Below are 22,328 nucleotides of genomic sequence, written 5' to 3'. Positions count from 1 at the left end.
AAAGCATTAAAATGCACATATTTTTACACATTGATCATTATGCATTTTAAGGCACTTTAAGGAAAAAGTTTTAGAATTCTGTTAAGTTATATTACAAACTTTGTTATATAGTCTCAGTTGTATGTATTCTTGCTTACTAGAAAATATAAATTCCATTTTAAGACAGCATTAAGATTTACTACATGTAATAGACAACATACATTCAAATACCAAATACCTACAAGTTCAAAATCTCAAAATGTGAACGAATACACTTTTAATGGGTAATCTATTTTTGTTGTATTTTTATAGTTGAAGTAGAATTTTAAAAATTCATAGAATAGTAAATAATGAAAATATCAAATGATATAGACAGCAATTTTACCACAGGTATCAAAAGAATGAAAATACAAATCATTGAAAGAGAGGAGGGGGGACAACTGAAAGTATGTCTTTTACAAAGTGGTAGAAAGACACTAAATTTTTTTTTCTTACTTCTTCAGTGTTTCGATCTGAACTTCCAATTCTGTTTTTTCTATTACAATTTTTTCATAATGACTTTTCCAGGCATTGGAAGCTGAAATTGTTTCAGACAACTTGGCTTCCTAAAAAATACATAAAATACTCCTGTTGTAATGTAAGAACATTTTTGTTTTGCTCAGGGTCCTAAACTCAGATGCATTATAAACAAAGAAACACTCATCCTATAAGGTATAGAACTTTTATTATGAGATGAGAAAATGTTCATTGTACCACTCTGAAAACAGGAAAGTTCTAAAGTAAACTTTAACAAATCCGCTATATTACTATTATTTTATGTGTATGTAGTGACAGTTGCAATTTAACATTTTAAAGGATGCTGGGACAACTATTTTCAAACAGTGCTTCATAATTAATGAAGATAATTCTCCTGCTATATACTAAACTTTCCAGTTTGCATTCTACATACAGACGATGCTAACAACCACATAACCATCAAAGAGGGCCTCTACAGTATGAATAGAAACTAATCCCAATTCCACAATGCCATAGCATTTAATAATGCAGCCTAATTCATCTTTGCTCTGTTTTGTAGAGGTCACCCCTCTCAGTCCTCTAACACTGTTATTGCCAGTAAACTGATAAAAGTGGTAGTTTTGGCTTATCCATTTTGCATATGAACCCCATGAATTAGAGAATTTTGTCCATTTTGTTCACTGTTGTATTCCTAGGGCCTCAAACAATGCCTGATACACAGCAGGCAACAAATTAATGTCAAATGCATCTACCCTTTGCAGATCCACCTAATGAGTTGCAGCCACTTCACCCCATATCTACACTCTACAGAAAAAGGAACAGGCCTGGAATGGCAACAGTGCTAGTAATTACTAATCAGAAGACTCAGAAGTAGTAATGACAACAGTTCTTATTTCTTGGGTGCTTCCTTTTTCCCTTCAACCGTTCATTCATTCACTGAACAAATATTCATTGTCTACTGTGTGCCAGGCACTGTTTATATTTTTTCACAGTTATATTTTTGATATATTGAAGCCTAGAATTCTGTTTTCATATTTTATGTAAAATGAATTTTAATATACATTATGAATTGTGAGTTAGGTAATTAAATTTTACTATAAGATATTTTAAAATTTTATTTAAAAAAGGAATTTATATACTACTTTCCCAGGGGATTATAGTATATAATATGACATTTTTAGACCATAGGAACTAGCCTGTGACAGAATCAATCACCTTCCTGGCATAGGGACTTTTTGAGTTTGCCAAACTTTTCTCTTTGCTTTAAGGAAATGGCCACCAGAAGCAAAATTATAATCTGTCCAATTTTCAAAGAAAGAAATGGGATAATTCTTCAGGGCACAGGATTATTCCTGTTTTAAGACATTTAACATCTCTAGCCATTGGGCACTACGTGCAAGGCTATCCCCAGAATTTTCAAAACTTCAATTTGTTCTTTCATCTGTCCTTATGTACAGACATAAAGCAAAAAAAAAATCCTTCATTTTTCCTTCCACTGCATTTAAACTGCACCTGAACTGGTAACTAGCAACATTCTAATTACCAACAACTATGGACCCTGCCAAATCCTCATTCTCCTTGACTTCTCTGCAGTAAATGTTAGGTATTGAGTAGGTATGAGATAGTGTTTTTATGAACTATTATTTGTCTCTCATATTGAATGGTTCATGTGATTGGACTTAAGTCACTGTTTTAAACAATGGCATTCAGAGGTGAATGGGATAAGCAAGCTTCTGACTCCTGAGGTTTACACTCTAGTAGAGGGCAATAGGGTTTTTCATTTTGTTTTATTTTTTTAAAAGAAACTAATAAATAAATGAGATAATTTCATATTGTAATAAATAGTGTGAAGAAAACCTGAGACACTGATATGATGATATGATTACTTGTTGGGCCTACTTCAAAACAAGTAGTCATGGAAGGCCTGTTTGAAAAGATGTCATTTGAAAAGATACTGAATGATCAAAAAAGAACCCCCTATTGTGAACCCAGGAAGAAAAATTCCAACCAGAGACAAAGGTAAACAAACAACAAAACAAACAAACTCCATGCATTTGAGAAAAAGAAGTCAACATGGCAAAAATGCAGTATGCTTAATATAGATTTACCTATTTTTTTTCATTATTTATTCCTCCCTAAAATTATATGAGACAAGCAGCATTATTACCCCCAATTTATAGATATGGAAATTGAAGCTTAGAGAGGTTAAGTAACTTACTCAAAGTCACAAGTTTAAAAAGTGGTGGTCCAGCCTTCCTATACTATGCTCTGGGGCATGAATGATGCTATTTAAATAGGAAAAATTCAAGAATATTAATGACTCAATTTGTTTTCATCACTCAAGAATGTTCTCAGGTATTCAAACAGGTCTATAACGTTCCAGGCTTTGAACCTAGTCCTCAATTCTTTTGTCGAGTTAAATATTCCTGGACGTAGGTTAAATATTACAGCCCTAAAAATGCTAACCCTTAAGTATATAAAATATTAAATAGTTTTGTTTGTCCAAGCTTTTATACAAGTCTGTTTTCTTTTCTAAAAGCCTCTAATAATTTTATAAGCTTTAAAGTAAGTCCTTAAGAGGTAGGTTACCAGTGAGATATTAAAAAGAGTAGATATTTTATTACTTGGTAATTGAATAATAATTTGTCAAAAACAACAAAGCACTGAGTTCATTTTTCCACTTTGTACTACACCAAAAGATATCTTTCATTTGGTGTCTTTATGTCAGCATATGGCTTTAAGTGCATTACAGAGATTAAATGAAGTAAATTACTGAATACAATCATATGGTCTAATAAATTAGCATTTCCCAAACTGGTGCTCCTTAGAACCAGTTCCAAGAGTTGCTTTGTGGTTAAAAGAAGAGTTTTGTGGTTAAGTAAGTGTGGGAAACTCTGAGTTCAATACAGTTAATTACACTGCATTACTAAAGGCCTTCTCAGGGACTTAATATGCTAACAGACATTACAAATTTCCAACGGGAAATATGAATGGTTAATTGGCCGTAGAAGACTTTTAAAAAATGGTTTTGTGGAAGACCACTTAACATCTAAGTAATGTTCCAGTGGAAATGCTGGTGTAATTCAATGTGCAAATTTGACATTTTATGCAATCTTTCTAAATAAGACCAAAACAAAAAGTATGAGGAAAATTTCTCTAGTATCAGTAGCTTTAACAGAAGAATAAATTTATTATATCAAACAACATGACATTAACTACATAAACTAAGTACATATCTAAGTATAAAGAATAAGTCTTTAAAAAAGAATGTATTATAATTCTTACCTGGTCTCCAATTTGGGAAGTAATGTTTTCAATATCTCCCGTAAAATGTTTAAGCCTTTGTTTGTAAGCTTTAGATGCCTTTTTTAGAGCTATGGCTTTTTGCTTACTTGATTCTTTCATTACTACAGCCTCATGCTTATTCTTTTTCAACTGCAAGTTCCATTCTGCTATCTTCTTTTCTAAGCTCTAAAAAAAATTAGCAACAATTAAATTACTTTAGAACTCCAATATTTATATAAACACTGCAAAAATACTTTTAAAATCTTCCACACAGATTTTATCAAAACAATCATAAAATTAATAAAAAGCAAAACAGTGAGGAAATGTGACTTTGCAAATGCTTATTTGTAACCAGCTATAGAATGCAAATTTAAAATATATACATCTACATAAAATTAATGTTACTATTATTAAAGATACTAATATTGGTGATTATGGTACAAACACTAATTTTTTTTTGAAGATTTCTTTCTCCCCCTCGTTGTTCTTGCGCTCACTGTTTCCTTTCTGTGTCTATTCATTGTGTGTTCTTCTGTGTCTGCTTTTGTCTGCTTGTCTTCTCTTTAGGTGGCACTGGGAACTGATCCTGGAACCTTCCGGTATGGGAGAGAGGTGCTCAATCTCTTGCACCATGTCAGCTCCCTGGCCTGCTGCATCTCTTATTTTCTGCATCTCCTCTGTGTCTCTTTTGTTGCGTCATCTTGCTGTGCCAGCCTTCCATGTGGGCCAGCACTCCATGCGGGCCAGCATCCCTTCATGGCCAGCACACCGCATGGGTCAGTGCTCCATGTGGGCCAGCACTCCATGCGATCCACCTTGCCTTCACCAGCAGGCCCCAGGAATCAAACCCTGGACCTCCTATATGGTAGACAGGAGCCCAATCGCTTGAGCCATATCTGCTTCCCAACACTAATTTTTTTAAAAACTTTTTAAAAATTAATTCATACTATTTTTAAGTTGACCTCTGGAGTATTACACATAGTACTAGTTACTGTAGATCAAAATACCATAAATGAACTGGAGATAATCGAAACAAGTGATACATAAAGTTCACAGGAATTGGTAGTGCCCCAAATATATCAGAACTCTAGTTTAGAAAGATAAAAGCTTAAAGGAAATGGATCATGAAGGATACAGATGAGATAAACACACTTATTTGAATTTACTAGAATTAGGGGGCATGCCTTGATACTCATAAGAGTTATACTAAGGCCAAAAAAAGTACTGCTATAATCAATGAGTAGTAAATTTGTGGAACTCATTACTCTAAGACCAAATACACATTTAGATAAATTAATGACCATAGATCCATAAGTTAAGAAGGGCAAAAAGATGTTTGAGGACATGTTCCTATCCACTGAACTTGATCATCTCCTTGTCATATCTTTTGGTGACAAAAGGAGAAATAGAATATTAGGCTAGGTGGATGTTATATATGATTTAGTAAGATAACTCCATGTTTTTATTTTAAAGAACTTAAGATACTTCTTCAACACATTTATGGTTTTTGAAAATTGTGTAACGCTGATGAGAATTTGAAATTATTACAGAATTTAGGTTTTACTTTCTCATTTCTCAGACAGTAATTTTGATTAAAAAATGTTCAAAGGAGTCACAGTAAAAAGGAGTTTTTCTACTTAACTATATGGTCAACAAAAACTATGTTTCATAACTTTCACTAAAATTGAGATGAAGACGTGCCTCTTGAACAAGATTTAAAGGCTTGATCTCTTTGAAGAGTGATGAAGGTAGAAAGGAAGCAATACATTCTTAAAGTACCTTTAAAAATATATTTTAAACTAAAAAATCCCACCAAATGTTTTAATAAGTAGCTAGGGAAAACAAGTAGGAGCAGTAAAGTCTACACAAGAGAAACTAAGGCCCCCATAGGTACTACAGCTGTCATTCCTTTAAGGAACCACAGGGTGTCATCATCACACCATGAATCACAGTTACTTAAACAAAAAACCTTTTTATGAAACTACGAAAGTGAAGTTAAAAATTTTTTTGAACAAGGTTAGTTAAGACTTCCTCACCAGACTTACCAAATCTCATACTTGAGTACTATTAGGAAGTATATTGAAACTATTAAGTTATTTTTATACTTTCAAAATAAATACCCTTAACAGTTTTCACCAAACAAATGGTCCCATATGTAAATCGACTATTTGCATTTTCCTATTTCCAAAGAACTACCCATGTTGCATGTTACATAGATAATCATTAGGAAGTGGGTGTGGCTCAAGTGACTGAGCACCCATCTACAACACGGGAGGTCACAGGTTCAGTTCCTGGTGCCTACTAAAGAAGATGAACTGATGCAACAGGCTGACGAGATGGGCTGGCGCAGTGAGCTGATGCAACAAGAGACACAAGGAGGAAAAACATAACAAGAGACACAACAAAGCGGGGAGTGGTGGTGGCTCAAGCAATTAGGTGCCTCTTTCCCACACGGGAGGTCCTGGGTTTGGTTCCTGGTGCCTCCTAAAAAAGGAAGATGCACACAATGAACAGACACAGCAAATGCAAACAACCAGGGGGTGGGGAGAAATAAATAAAATAAATCTTTAAAAAAAAAAAAGAATCATTCTCTGTCTCTTCTAAAAATGCAAAAAATATTCAAACTGTAATTGCTATATTACAAAGATCTATAAAGAGAAAGAAAAATTGGTTCAAAGTACCAATATATCTCTTTGGGATAGTTCTCAAAGAATTACAATGCAATTAAAAATTTTTAAGGTGCCAATACAGGGAAGCAGATGTGGCTCGAGCAATGGAGCTCCTGCCTACCACATGGGAGGTCCAGGTTCAATTCCTGGTGCCTCCTAAAGAAGACAAGCGAGACAGCGAACTGATGCAACAGGCTGGCACAGTGAGCTAACACAGTAAGATGACTCAACAAGAGACACAGGGAAGAAAAACATAATGAGAGATACAGCAAAGCAGGGAGTGGAGGTGGCTCCAGCGATTACGCACCTCCCTCCCACAGGGGAAGTTTCAGGTTGGGTTGCTGGTGGGGAAAAAAAAAGAGAACAATAGCACACAACAAACAGAGCAAATGCAAACAACAAGGGGGTGGGGAGAAATAAATAAATAAAATAAATCTTAAAAAAAAAAAAGACCCAATACAGATAAATGACTTAACAACAGTAAAAAACTGAGATTTATGTTGCTAAATTGAGCTCATTGTATTTGTACTTAAAGAAAAAAATACCTTTTAAACCTAAATCAAAAATCTAAAAGCTAATCCCCAATTATTTAATGTCTTAAATTTGTAAAGTGTGTGTGAGATCTCAGGTACATACTGTCTCTTTTTTCTCTCGTTTCTTGATAACCTCTTTACTATCCCAAAAGTGTGTGTAAAAGAACATTAAAAAAAAAAAATCAGTATCCTAGTGCAACTTCCTTTAATCATTCCTAAGCAGTAGCATTTTTAAAAAATCGGATTTTGGCCTTACATTCTTTCTCCAAATTATTATGTTGTTATAAAAAGCAACTCTGTTAAATCTACCTTTAAAAATTATTTAATATTTTATTTTTAAATAGAAGAAAATATTCTCAAAAATCCCCAACTGTTATTTTAAGACATAATTAAATATAGAGTAACCAAGATAAACTGTGGTAAAGATTATCTGTGAAATCACATGTATTCCTCTTTATTGTATTTACCATCTCAGAGGAATGCAATACCAACTCCAGTTCTTCTGCAGTGCCCTGGGACACCAAAGTCAAAGGACAATAGGGCACTTAAGGAGGAGAGTGCTTAAAAGAACATGTAAGGGGACAAAAGACAAAACTTAGATTCTCCGTAAGCCTGCCTAGCATGCTCTTGATGGACACAAACTTTTTGTCATTGAAAAAAATAATCACCCCAAAGTTCAGTCTTGAAACATATACCAAAGTTTGCAGACATCTGTAATGAGCCAGGAACACAAAAGCAAACAGAAATCTAGTTCAGAAGTCCTTACACTCAGTGGGGTTTGAGTCTTTACAGACATCACCTCTGGAGGTAGGCACACTGCCTCTTTTCCTTTGGGAAAAACGATAGCAGATCCAGTTAGCTTATGTCTATATCATAGCAGCCTCAGATTCTTATCTCAAAGTAACTGTGGGACTTCCAAAAGTATATTTAAATAACTCAGTTTAAACCAAAAGTTCCCCTTAACAATACAGTTAAAAACTTAAATAGCAAGAGAATTATTTGATGATCTAAATGCCAAAGCAAGGTGATTGACTTTTAAATTATATCTATTTATAACACAGCAACAAAAATTTTATTCTTATATTTTTAACTATTTGTGAGATTATGTATGTATGTATGTATGTATAGATATAGAAAAAAGACTGTAATAATATATACCAAACTGATTAACAATGGTTTCATGTTTCTGATTTATTTTTTTCTCCATTTTATTTTCCACATTTCACAAATTTTCTATAATAAGCATTTAAGTGCATAACAGGGAAGGATTTTTAAAGTAATTCAATCTCTACAAATACTTCTTATACTGGTACTAAAAACAGGTAACATAATAGGAAAATATTTTTAAAGTATTTCAGTCGCACAAATACTTCCTATACTGGTACTAAAAATAGGCAACATTTTTATATTGGGGTTTGAACCCAAACCTTTAGATGGGTCAGAAATATTAGGATTTACCTTAAATATGTAATTTCCCAAGGCAACACTTAAATTAATTCTAAAAACCCACCACATTCCAGAATTTGTGAATGGCTTTATAATTTTTCATTAATTTTTATCCCTTAAACTATAAAAATGGATAAATATCTACAACCTTTATGTATTCTTTTAACTGATCATTCTCTGCTTCCTTTTTATGAATTTGGAGCTGTAGTCGTTCATGTACAACTTTTACTGATTGTGAAAAACGGTTTGCTTTTAAAGCATTTGCCTACAACAGAGAAGAGAAAACAAACAGAAAAGAATGTGTTATTTTAACTTTACTCCTACTTAACTAGATTTAAAAAGCTGAGAAAAAGCAGAGTACCACTTCACATAAACTGGTCCCCTCCCATTACAAATGTATTTCATGCAAAACTATAGGGAAGTTTTGTTATAGGAATTGGCTCACACAACTGTAGGGATTGAGACTCTTCTCATCTAATCAGGTGAAGGCAATCTCCTTTGTTGATTTAATCAGTCATAGATGCAATGAGTTTACTGAGATTGTAATTTACAATATATCCTCATAGTAACAATCAGGCCAGTGCTTGTTTAACCAAACAACTGGATGCTGAAACCTAGGCAAGTTGACACATGAACTTAATCATCACACTACCTATCTTCCTAAGTACAATTATGGGGATGTCTAAAATGTTTCAACAAACACCAAAATTACTTAATTTATCCCAAAACTGATATTCAATACAAACTTAAACATGGTTCCTAATTTATGGTGATTTATATCAAGTACTGTCACTGAAACACCATAAAATCTAAAAATCTTTTAAAAATTAAGATGTTATATTTGATACATAAAACTTGTAAAATATCAAATAATCTAGGATTTCAAAAACTTTTATGTGTTTATTTCTGAGAATATGGGGGCGAGAGAGAAGTGGAAAGGAGGGAAGTCAATGTTAAAGAAAAAAAGGATGAATTGAGTTCAAAAGTTCAAAATTTGCTTACCTTTTCATTCTGAAACAAACAAGAAAGTTCTTGGATATAGGTCTCCTTTTCAAGTACCTTCTTCTTAAGATTCTTTAGTGAATAAAATTGAAGAATTAGAAATATCTAACTGGATACTGTTGGCTAATGTTATAGAACCAAGCAGCATTCAAACAACAACAATATATCAGAAACAATAGATACAAAATGTGAAAAACTTACAGTATTTTCACTTTCATTGTCTTTTAGCTTCTCTAACAACATGCTGGGTAAACTATCCCTTAGCTGTGGAAAAAAAAAAAAAAAGGATGCTATAAAGCTACGTTTACAATCTAAATTTCTCTACTTAAATATCATTTAGGAAATTAGTATGGACAGCTAATGTACACAGTTAAGATTAAAAAATTTAAAAAAAAACATCAGAAGGCTTTTTGACAAAGAGAATAAAATAATTTCCCACATCTATATGTCTCTCTTTATGTCAATACCATATTGGTTTTGCTTTTGTTTTTTTTTAAGATTAATTTTTATTTAATACCCCTCCCCCACATTGTTTGGACTTACTGTCTCCTTGTCTTCTCTTCTTCTCTTTAGGAGACACCGGGAACTGAACCTGGGACCTCCCATGTGGGAGAGAGGTGCTCAATTGCTTGAGCCACCTCAGCTCCCTGGTTTGTTGTGACTCTGTCTTTCCTCTTTGTGTCTGTTTGTTGTGTCATATTGTTGTCAGCTCTCCGCTTCTGTCTGTCACACCAGCTCACCTTCTCCAGGAAGCCCTGGGAACTGAACTGAGGACTTCCCATGTGGTAGGTGGGAGCTCAATTACTTCAGCCATATCCACCTCCTCCATACTGTTTTGACCACAGTTTTGTAGTACAATTTGAAATCAGAAGAGTGAGTCCTCCAACTCTGCTCTTTTTCAAAATCATTTTGGGTATCTGGGGTCCCTTGATAATCAATTTAAATTTGAGAATCACCTTTCTATTTCTACAAAATGTCTTCCGTGACTTTGATAGGGATTGCATAGAATCTATAGGTCACTTTGGGTAATACTGACATCTTAAGTTTTTCAATCCATGAACACGAGATGCTTTGCCATTTATTTATGTCTTTCATTTCCTTCAGCAGTGTTTTGTAGTTTTCAGGGTACAAGTGTTTTATATTCTCATTTAATTTTTCCTATTTTATTCTTTTAGATGCTATTACAAATGGAATTGTTTTCTTAATTTTCTCTTTAGATTGTTCATTGCTAGCATACAGAAACACAATTGGTTTTTGTGCATTGATCTTGTACTGTTTTTCTAAAACCATTTATTAGCTCTAGTTTTCCTGTGTATTCCTTATGATTTTTTATATATAAGATCATTCCATCTGCAAAGAGATACTTTTACTTCTTTACAATTTGATTACCTTTATTCTTTTTCTTGCAAAATTATTCTAGATAGAATTTCTATTATTACAATATTGAATAGTAGTGGTGAAAGTAGGCATTCCTGTCTTGTTCCTGATCTTAGGGAAAGGTTTTTAAATCATTCACCACTGAGTATGATGTTAGTGTGAGGTTTTTTATAAATGGTCTTTATCATACTGAGAAAGTTCTCTTCTGTTCCTAGGTTTTTGAGTGTTTTTATCATGAAAGGGTGCTGGTTTTGTCAAATGCTTTTCTGCAGCTATTGAGATAAATATGTTTTTTCTTCTTCATTCTATTTATGTGGCATAGTACATTGATTTTTATATGTTTAACCTCTCTTTCAGTAATGGAATAAATCCTATTTGGTTATAGTAAGAAATCATTTCTGTAGATAGAAGCATTATTAAAAATAGCCAAAAAGTTGAAACAACCCAATGTCCATTAAGTAATGAACAGATAAATAAAATGCATAGCAATATACCGGAATATTCTTTGGCACTAAAAAGGAACAAAATACTGAAACATGCTACAATGTGGATGGATCTTGAAAACATTATGTTAAGAGAAAAAAGTCAATCAAAAAAACCACAGATTATGTGATTCCATTTATATGAAATGTCCAGAATAGACAAATCCATTGAGACAGAAAGTAGATTAGTGGTTGCCTAGTGGTGAGGGGAGATGGGAGAAATTGGAGGTGACTGCTATAGAGTAAGAGCGTGTTGGAGGGATGAAAATGCTATAAAATTGACTGTGGTGTTGGATGCACAACTCTGAATATACTAAAACCATTGAATTGTATGCTTCAAATGGGTGAATTGTATATGAGTTATATCTCAATAAAGCTATTAAAAATAGAAGATATAGGTATAAAAATAATGTACAAAGGAGCTTAAATTCTAAGAGTATTTATTTTGTTTTGATACCTAAGCAAAGCATAACAAATTATGGAAACTTTTGAGATAGAAAATAAAAATGTTCATATTTCCTATTAAAAAAACATGCTATTTTATGTAAAACTATTTATGATATTAAGAGTAGAAGTTAAATTATTGCTATTTCAAACAAAAATTCAAGTATTTCCATTTCAAATATACTGATATTTTAATTTCTAGTTTGAGAAATAATATATCGTTTAAGTGAGAACCATCACTGTTAAATGAATGCTTTGTGTTAATACCTTACTTGTTCATATTCTGTTGTTCTATGTAGATGTTCTAAAGCTTGTTCTACCCGTTTAAAAGTGTCTAATTCTTTTGTTAATATTTCATTCTGTTTAGAAATCTTCAAAATGGCTGCAGAAATATTAGCCTGACAAAATATAAGAACCACATGTACATTTTAAGACACAGCATTAAGTAAAACACTCTAAAATATAATAATACTCTCAGGAAAGAATCATTTTTTCTAGTAACAAAATCATTCTGTTTGCATGTAATGACAGTAATGCTTACCAAGTTTATTAATAGCAAATAAGATATGTTATATGGTATATAAAGTACAGTGAAATTAAAATAAATTCATATCAAGAGCTTAAATCCTAAAGTATTTCAGCATTAGTTCTAATAAAAGTAACAGAATATAAGCTACCTTTTGTTCTAATTCAAACTTTAGTATGCTGAAATTTTAAAATAGAGTTTTCTATTCTACATAATACTACAGAAAATAAACATATTTCATATTCCCACAATATGTTAGTTTTAAATTCACTCTTCAGAAAAACTGACCTACTAGTCCAACATTAAGCATCAAGATGTACAATTTCAAGCTTAGCGTATTACCAGATGCATGTCTGAGATTATCCTTTAGCAAAAGAATGCCATGGGAATAAAGAACATAGATAGACTCCCATTTTTGGTATTAAATACCAATATGTGAAATAACTTATTTAAGATATGAGACCTCAGTTAATGCATTCTGATTATTATAGTAGATTTTCATATTATTAAAAGCTCACAAGTCGAATACTCACATTTTCAAAATTAATATCTTCAATTGTACCCTTAAATAATGGCAAAAGTAATTCTATAGAATAGGTTGCCAACTCAGCTTCCTTAAATGTTGCTTCTAATTCACTCTTTCCATTGAGGACAGCTTGCTTCAGGCTAATTACATATAGACAAAATTTAAGTTAAATTTGTCACATAAACTAGTAATACTTTCTATGCAAATAGAGCATAACCTTATTAAACATTACAGTTCTATAAATAGCTCTGCAACAAATAATAATAAATCATTACTTAAAATCTATGAAGGTTTATTTTCTATACTTCCATAATGTTTCTATAGTTTTCATATACATTTTTAAAATGTGAAGATATGTAAAATACAAAGACCACCACCAACATTTCATTGTGCTATGTTTAATAATTATTTAATATCTTCTTTTTGGCTTGTAAAAGGATGTGTGTGAATGTGTAGATGTTTGTTTCTTCTTCCCTTCCTTCTCCCCTACTCCAAACACAAAAGATTTGTCTTTCCAGACCATATTTCCAAACCTGTTATTGACTCTTATATTCTTTACAAAAATTTCCTCCAGAAGACTAAATAAGGCAAACAAAATGAAAACAAAAACCTAAAACTTCAAAACCAAAATGATAATATTTGCCTTCTTGACTATGTCCTGGCTAGATCTCATGGTGTATTATTTTAAGACACATATGTTTTTCATTCTGAAATCAGGTTGCTTCTTATAATCCTTGTCAGCCAGGAGGCAGACTTGACCTGCCATTGCCTGCGGATGACCAAAACCTGAAAGAATGGGTGTCTGATGCCTTGAAGAATCTCCCAGAGGTAAGGATACAGCACTTTTAATCTCCTAGGATCAAAGGGTCATGGGGAAGGAGTGAGGGTGTCTGTGAAGCAGAAATGTTTATCAATGTTCCAGAAGCAGAACTCCAAAGTAAGCTTGCTAGACATAATTAAAAGCCCAGCATCAATAACTTTTTCTTCATTTAAAGATGCTTAAAAGAAACACTGTATTGCCAAATGCTCTTAACAAGGACAACTCTAGGTAAAAAAGTTTCTCAGAAGAATTAGACTTTGAATATAAAGAAATTTGGGGAATATCTTAATTAACTTATTTCAAGTTATATTTTATGTAAGCGCAAAGCTATTTGGATTAAAAATCCATGTTTAATTAAGTTTAAGGAGCTTTTTCAATATACAAAATTCCTAGGGATAAGAAAGTGTTGTCATTATTTAATTGGCTCTTTATGGAACCTCATTGTTCACTGAGCACCACTGGCTGAATATAATGGGTCTAGAAAGATGCTGGCTACCAATGACACTTGTCCATTATTAAAAACCATGGGCAGAAAGTCTAGAATGATTAACACGACAAAATACCATTTTCATTTATAACTAAGTAAGTAGAAACTATAGATTAGAAACTGGTCAATATTACCGTAGTGACAATAACTGTTTTAGGATAGTCATTTTGTTGGTCAATGATCTATATAATTTTGGTGGTCCAAGATCTATATAAATAACAAGTACAGTCCTCACTTGTTATGACAGGCATTTATTATATAACATTATACCAAATGACAGTAAATAGTAATCATTAACTATATTTCTGATACTCCACAGTATTTATATTTTCATTTATCTTGGTTTAAAATCTATATAAATTCTTAATAGGTAAGGTTAAATTTTTAATTACTTTCACTAAAACTCAAAAAAAAATTGCAATCAGCTTAAATAAATATATGTATACTAGATTTGAAGAAGATATTCTTCAAAAACTGAAAAACTGCAGTATTTGATTCAAATAATTTTATTATGGACAAAACATGAAATCCGAAGTCAGAAAATTAGATTTCTCTTGCTCCTGATGACACTACCTGCTAAGATGACTTTCACTTGCACACTGTGGGAGATGTTCTTTCTCTGATTTACTCTTAAGATGAGAAAACTCTTCTGAATGACTTCCATCATTTATAGGCTTCTCCATAAATTCAGAATGTAGATTTATAGGTGGTTTCCACAACAACTTCTTCACATAAGCTGAAATCTGGGAAATATTTTAGTTGTGAAACAGCATTTCAGTAGAGATTCTTATTTCGTCATTATCCTATAACATAAAGATCCTAAAGATGCATAAAAGCATAACTTTTCAAAGACAAAATCAAAATTATAACTACTATTCATTGTATTAATTCAAAATAGTATCAAAATTGCACAGCATAACCATTCAACAAATGCCAGTTTTCCAAAGGGACTGCTACTTTCACATTGTTGAGTGTCAATATCTCTTATTAATTTATTTCTTGAAGTACTATAATAATATTTTAATCCAGTATAACTAGAAAACAGAAGAACCTTGGGTTACCTATAGTCTTCAGTATCACTGGATCCAACCAATAGAAAATATGTTATTTATGCCTAGAAATGTTAAAATTCAAGACACTTTTTAAAGTATTTAACAACAGCTATTTAAAAAGATAGGATTTTTCTTTTGAAAGCTGACCTTTTAAAATTAAATTCATTTATTCCCATTTCCCAGATCAATCTAGGATCTTTCTTTGGTGGTATTAAAAACACAGATGACATTACTTCCAAATTGTACTGAATTATCTAATTGTTTTCATAGAAACATGGGGATGTTGTTTTTTATTTTATTTTTTTTAATACTTTTAAAAAAAATTTTTTTAAAGATTTATCTTTTATTTATTTCTCTTCCCTCCCCCCGTTGTTTACTCTTCTGTGTCCATTTGCTGTGTGTTCTTCTGTGACTGCTTCTATCCTTATCAGTGGCATGGGAATCTGTGTTTCTTTTTGCTGCGTCATCTTGCTGTGTCAGCTCTCCGTGTGTGCGGCACCATTCCTGGGCAGCTCTCCTTACGAAACACACTCCTTGTGCATGGGGCTCCCCTACACCAGGGGACACTCCTGCGTGGCATGGCACTCCTTGCGCGCATCAGCCCTGCGCATGGGCCAGTTCCACACGGGTCAAAGAGGTCCAGGTTTTGAACCATGGACTTCCCATGTGGTAGACGGATGCCCTATCCATTGGGCCAAGTCTGTTTCCCAGGATGTTGTTTTTTAAAAGTGAATATTTATAAGTCTTTTCATCACTGTTCTATTTTAGGTAATGAGTTAGAGCTTTAGCAACTATTTAGGCTGTGTTTTCATAATTCTATTATATGATAATGTGTCTTCCAGACTTATTACATTGGTACACAATTAAAGTTTAAGAGGTTTCTGCACTGTTCAGAGATACTTATCTTTTGAATTTATTTTTATACTTCTGCATTATAAAATACATTATTTCAAGAACTGTCAATACTATAATATGTGAAATTATAGGTTGAAAGTTTATTCACAAAATTTAGTTAGCAAATCAGAAACCTTCCAATGTGTAAAAATGTATTTGTTTTTGTCTGAAGGTACTAAACAATGCAAAGATAAATATTTAGGATCTAAATTAATACAACGCATGCTCCTATTTTTGAAATACCAGCAATAGATGTCCTAAAGAAATAGCTAAATAACCTGCAGATAGTCTAAGGTGATTCATTTGAATGTTGCAAACATACAACATCTGTTATTAGACCATGCAACATTTTGAAATATCTGTAGTTTAGAAGATTTAAAAATATACAGATATGAAAAATCAAATCTAAGGTTTAAGAAACATATGCTCTGGACATGTCACTGCAATCAAAAGAACTATCATCTATTGAGTTGCAATAGCTATCCCACTCAGGAATTAGTATTCATCCATCTTTCACCCATTTGGTTATTTATATATTTGTATCTCTGTAGACTGAAATCTCAAGAAAGAATGCCTTATTTACACATGAAGCCTCAGCACCTGCAAGTTGTGGAAAAGGTAAGTAATAGTTGAAGAAGATTCAAGGATTAGAGGAGTTAATGAATATGAATAAAAGACTGTTTCTTTTTACTTATTCATTCCTTGATTCAACTTTTTAAAGAAGAAAACAGGCTCCTATACTTGGAGTAAAAGTTCTGTAACACAATGTAAGGAAATGAGGAACTTCAAAACATGTTATATAATTGGATTCAGTTTGGTATTCATATTTTAACGAATTCTTATTGGGCTTTGTGTTATTGGTGGCAACATATACAATTTTTCTAAAAGATTTATTTTTTAAAAATCATAAAATTTCTCTGCTTAATCACCTATAATAGGTAAGCAGACCTTATCCTAAATGGTTAATAAATAACATTAACATATACAAATAGGAATTTTTAGAATGACTTTTAGTCCAGTGTTCTAAAATGTTATCTCCACTGCTGATTGCTCAAATCACAAAGCAGATATTTTCCATAGAAGTTATCAATACTCACAGTCTTATAATTTAGAAATATTTCCCCAGGATAAAGGTTGTTCAGAAGTTCCAAGACACTCCACTGTTTTCATGTTGTGACAACACTATAACCAAAAACATATGTGTGTAGAACAACAATGTAATAATTTTCTTTGGCATAATGTCTTACTTTTATTTTTAAAAGTGCTATTATTTTAGGGAACAAAATGTATTCTTACATAGAAAAGCAGACATTTCACAAGAAAATACTTTCAATTATGTGGAATATACTGCAAATTGACAGGTGTTTTATATTTTTGTACAACTTATTAGTGGTGAAGTAAAGACTGTTCTGCACACATATTTAATGGTCAAGTCCTTAAAAAAGATAAATTTTAAAACATTTTCAAATGTTAAAAAATCAAATTTCCTATATAGAGATGACTTTAGCAGGCACATACTTAAAGCTTTTTCAAGAAATGATCATGGAATTATGCTGATCGAGCTACACTCACTCTCATTTTGGCCAATAAGAAGCATGTGAAGGATGGCTGGCTGTTGAGGAAGAGTGATACTGGCCATGGTCAGAAAAGTGAACACAGTCCATGACCTTCCTTGGCACTCAGATTGGTCTAAGTAAACTAACCAGCTTTAGACAAGTATGTATCTAAAACTGAAGAGAAGAGCATATAAATCTTGTATATTCTAATTTGCTTTGCCAAACACTATTTCTTGGGAAACTGTTCCCACTGCATTCAAATAAAAGCATGCAGCTTCAACTGAAAAATTCACTTTGAAACATCCAGTAAGGAAACAAAGTAGTTGTGGGTATATGACTCTTTACTAGAGAACTAATCATATGGCATTTTAGACTCCATAATGAAAAAGTATATAGGAAACTTAGAAACAGGCAGAGAATAAAAATAACCAAGGTAGAAAATAGATCTTACAAGTAAAAACTACAAAAATCAGAAAAACATTTTCATTAAGACTGGGAGAAAAGAGTGACATCATCAGCATGATGATGTAAACATCCCTTGAAAAAACCTCCTTTAGCAAATAAAAGAACAAATTCCATTTGCTTTTAATACTGGAGGATGGTACAGACTAGAAAATGACTTCAAAAAGGGTGAATCTAAGAAACAGAAAAATCACAAGTAGAAGTCCGTCCAGAACTGCCAGTTCCCATTTCTTCTCCCCCTCACTCCATTCTGTGGCTCCAGAATAACACAGAGGCACTACGGGCACAGGTCCTTCTCATCACAGACAGAGACTGTACACTGAATCACAGCAGTGAGTTAGAACTCCATGTATATCCAGGCACAGGGACATAAGCCCTCAGAGACCCAGGACAGAACGCCATCCAGTGAAGAGAGGTGCATACAAAGGGTCCTTGCTGGGGAATGGGGAAAGGAGAGACCAACACAGAAAGGCTTGTAAGAACCATTGTGACCAATCCAGTTTCAGTCTGCTGGACCACCTAAAGACAAAATGGACTTTTTTGAAGTGACCCATCTTTCTGGATTCCACATTTGGCTCCCAACGGCAGGATACTCTAATGGGGAAGAAACCAGAGGCAGGAAAGCCTCACAAAGGGGAAAAAAGGGTGTGTGTGTGTCAAAATGCTGTAAGATAGGACAGACTCCAGAAGTTAAAGTATAAAGAAAAAGGGGCACTGAGTGAGGGAGAAAATTTAAACAAATCATATGAGCTGAGGAGCACAAAAACACACAAAACAGATCAAGATTCCCAGAAAGGGAAGCAGATGTGGCTCAAGCAATTGAGCTCCCACCTACCATATGGGAGGTCCCAGGTTTGGTTCCCAGTGCCTCCTGGAGAAGAAAAGCAAGACAGCGAGTTGATGTAATGGGCTGGTGCAGTGAGCTGATGCAATAAGATGATGTAGCAAGGAGAAGCAAAGAGAAAACACAATGAGAGAGACAACAAAGCAAGAGTGGAGGTGACTCAAGCAGTTGAGCACCTCTCTCCCAGACGGGAGGTCCTAGTTTCGGTTCCTGGTGCCTCCTAAAGAGAAAACAAGCACATATCGAAAGCACACAGCAAATGGACACAAAGAGCAGACAGTGGACACAAAACAATGAGTTGGGGGGGGGGAATAAATAAATAAAATAAATCCTTGGGAAAACAAAAAAATATTCCCAGAGAAAGAACAGGGAAAAGGAAGTTCTCCTCTGGAGGTGCAAACAACTGCACAAAAAGTGCAATCACACCATATATCCAGGGCAAGAATTAAATGTAGAACTGAGAAAATCTGTAAAGTTAAACACAGACTATTCTAAAGGTTGACAATAAGTTGGACCAAGTATCAAAGAAGAGCCTTAGCACAATGCCAATCAACAATAAAATCCAAACAGCTAAAGGATATTAAGGGGACATTGTATAAGTATAAAGAAGAATTTGAAAATATAAAAAGAAGCACAACAGAAATTACGGGGATGAAAAGCACAAAGGTAGAGATTAAAAATACACTGGAGGCACAGATTTGAACAGGGAGAAGAAGAATCAGCAAGCTAGAAGACAGGACAGTTGAAATCATAAGTCAGAAGAACAGATACAGAAAAAAAACAGAAAAAATTGAGCAGTATCTCAGGGATTTGAGTGAAAGCAGGAAGCACAAAACATAGGCATCATGGGTGTCCCAGAAAGAGAAGAAAAAAAAAAAGCAGCAGAAAGAATATGTGAGGAAACAATGGCTGAAAATTTCCCAACGCTTACAAAAGACATAAATACACATGTCCAAATAGTGTAACATACTCCAAACTGAATAAATCCTAATGGGCCTACTCTAAGACACATATACTAGTTAGAATGTCATATGCCAAAAATAGAGAATTCTGAAAGCTGCATGGGAAAAGCAATTTGTCATATACAAAGTATCCTCAATAAGACTAAATGCCAATATCTCATCAGAAACCATGAAAGTGAAATGGCAGTGGCATTATATATTTAAGTTACTGAAAGAGAAAAACTGCTAGCCAAAAATTCTTTTTCTGGCAAAACTGTTCTTTAGAACTGAAGGACAGTTTAAAGTATTCACAGCTTTAAAAACCTGAAAGAGTCTGTCAACAAGAAACTTGCCCTACAAGAATTACTAAGACAAATTAGAAGCTGGGTATGCCCTGAGAAGAACCTGGTCAGCACAGGACTTTGGGAGAAAAAAAAAGTGCTGCTTTCTTCTGGAGCCTGCCTCAGAATCTAGTTGGTTTCATCGACTCCCACAATTTTCAGGTTCTGGTTACACTTATGCAAAATTCTACTCTAAATCCATGTCTGGAACTTCTGAGAAGATGGCAGACTAGAAAAACATGGGACTCTCTTCTCTTCCAGAAAAATAGCTAGAGGACAGGCTGAAACAGCCTAGAAAAAGATCTTTGAGGGTTTAGGACATCAGACAAAGGCTGGACACCACACAGAAGAGAGGGACAAAGGAGGGAAATCGCGACAACAGAATTGTGAGTTGAAACCAGGTGAGTTTCAACCAGGAACGCTGCTGCCAGCACCATCCCCCACACTAAAGACACTTCAGAATTCTCAGGCCTCTGGGCCTGCCCATTACAGACAAAGGGGACTCCAGGGATCTATCACCCCAGGAAAAGGGAGAGAGAGGGACACAGCCTAAGGCTGACTCAGCTTCTGACCCACAAATTGGGCCTGTTGTCTCCCAGAAGCCCTGCTAGGCCGGGTGGGGCCTGTGCCATTGTTTGCCTTGGGAGCCTGCAAGCGCGGAAAGATACAGGACCCTCTCAATCTCCTTCTCTACTAAGCAAGACTGATTGCTGAGGACTCAGAAGGGAGTGGAAATATTTCCTAGCCAGGAAAACGAGTGGGGAGGCTGCCAGAGAGGACTGGAGGACTGTTTCAGAGAAAGTTTGAATTACAAGGCCCAGAGCCTCCAGAAAGGAAGCTCTATCACTGATCCAGTCTGTGTTGCAACAAATACACTTCAACCAAGCACTGATCTGAGAGCTGCCAAAGAGTGCCATCTGCCAGCAGACCAAGGAAGTGCATGCAAGAAAATTAAAAATAAGTTGGAGAGGCTTTTATTGGCCTCTACCCAAGGCCCTAGGAAATGGGTCCACAATCAACTACTGGGTCCAGTACCCAGTTTTGAGCAACCAGCAGGGACAATCCTAACAATCCAGGTTGAGCCAAGAATTAAAGAGCAGTGGCAACACACAGCCTCCTGCCACTAAATCCTAAGAGAAAGAAATTAAGCATCAGCATAAACTACATCCTAAACAGATGCTAGACATCAGCAAAAAATTACGAGCCATACTAAGATAACAGAAGGCATGGCTAAGAAAAGGAATATAGCAAAGCCCCAGAAGAGATGAAAAATTTTAGAAAACTGATCAGCAAGATGCGCACAAATTTCCAAAATCAAATTAAGGAGCTGAAAGACAATATGGTTAAAGAGATAAATGACATCAAGAAGACTGAGCAAGCAAAAGAATAATTTGAAATCCTGAACAGAAAAGAAACAGAGATCATGAGACTGAAAAACACAACAGGTGAGATCAAAAACACATAGGGATACAACAGCAGACTCAAAATGATAGAAGAAAGAAAAAGTGATATCAAAGATAGAATAGCTAACATTGAAGAGATGTGTCATGGGGGTTCCAGCAGGAGAAGAGAAGGGAAAAGGGGAAGAAAGAATATTTGAGAAAATAATACCTCAAATGTCCCAACTCTCATGAAAGAAATGAACTTACATGTCAAAAAAGTACACTGTACCCCTATCAGAATAAACCCAAACAGACCTACTCCAAGACACATACTACTCAGAATATCAAATGTCAAAGATAAAGAGAAAATTCTGAGAGCGGCAAGGGAGAAGCAAACCATCACATACAAGGGACATCCAGTACGACTTGGCACAGATTTCTCTTCAGAAACCATGGAAGCAAGAAGACAGTGGTATGATACAATTAGGATACTGAAAGAGAAAAATTGCCAGCTGAGAATTCTTTATCCAGAAAAACTGTCCTTCAAATATGAAGGTGAACATAAAATATTCATAAACAAACAGAAACTAAGAGAACTTGCCAAAACCAGTCCACCTTTGTAAGAAATATTAAAGGAAGCCTTAGAACCTGAAAGAAAAAGACAGGAGAGAGAGGCTTGGAGGAGAGTATAGAAGAAAAAACAGCAGAAAAGATAACCAAGAGAGTAAAAAGACAGACAAAAATATGATATGACATAGGAAAAT

General features: G+C 34.1%; 1 protein-coding gene across 12 annotated transcripts in view; it reads right to left on the bottom strand.

Annotated features, from left to right (window-relative positions):
• ODF2L (outer dense fiber of sperm tails 2 like) overlaps window positions 1-22,328 on the bottom strand; it is a 58,227-nt gene that overhangs the window by 21,217 nt on the left and 14,682 nt on the right. For 5 of the 12 annotated variants that reach the window (XM_058303225.2, XM_071217309.1, XM_071217310.1 and 2 more), the window contains exons 2-9: window positions 14,666-14,835; window positions 12,793-12,925; window positions 12,006-12,131; window positions 9,632-9,694; window positions 9,431-9,502; window positions 8,577-8,693; window positions 3,781-3,966; window positions 475-584 (exon numbers count right to left, since the gene is read on the bottom strand). In XM_058303225.2, coding sequence (XP_058159208.1) covers window positions 475-584; window positions 3,781-3,966; window positions 8,577-8,693; window positions 9,431-9,502; window positions 9,632-9,694; window positions 12,006-12,131; window positions 12,793-12,925; window positions 14,666-14,775 — 917 coding nt within the window. In that variant the 5' untranslated portion in view covers window positions 14,776-14,835. Of the gene's footprint in view, window positions 1-474; window positions 585-3,780; window positions 3,967-8,576; window positions 8,694-9,430; window positions 9,503-9,631; window positions 9,695-12,000; window positions 12,132-12,792; window positions 12,926-14,665; window positions 14,836-17,135; window positions 17,221-22,328 lie in introns of those variants that run through there. The other 7 variants (XM_071217308.1, XM_071217312.1, XM_071217314.1 and 4 more) reach the window with 4 other exon arrangements.

Source organism: Dasypus novemcinctus, chromosome 9, assembly GCF_030445035.2.
Source record: "Dasypus novemcinctus isolate mDasNov1 chromosome 9, mDasNov1.1.hap2, whole genome shotgun sequence".
Taxonomy (NCBI): Eukaryota; Metazoa; Chordata; class Mammalia; order Cingulata; family Dasypodidae; genus Dasypus; species Dasypus novemcinctus.
This window is presented reverse-complemented; position numbering and strand designations above follow the sequence as displayed.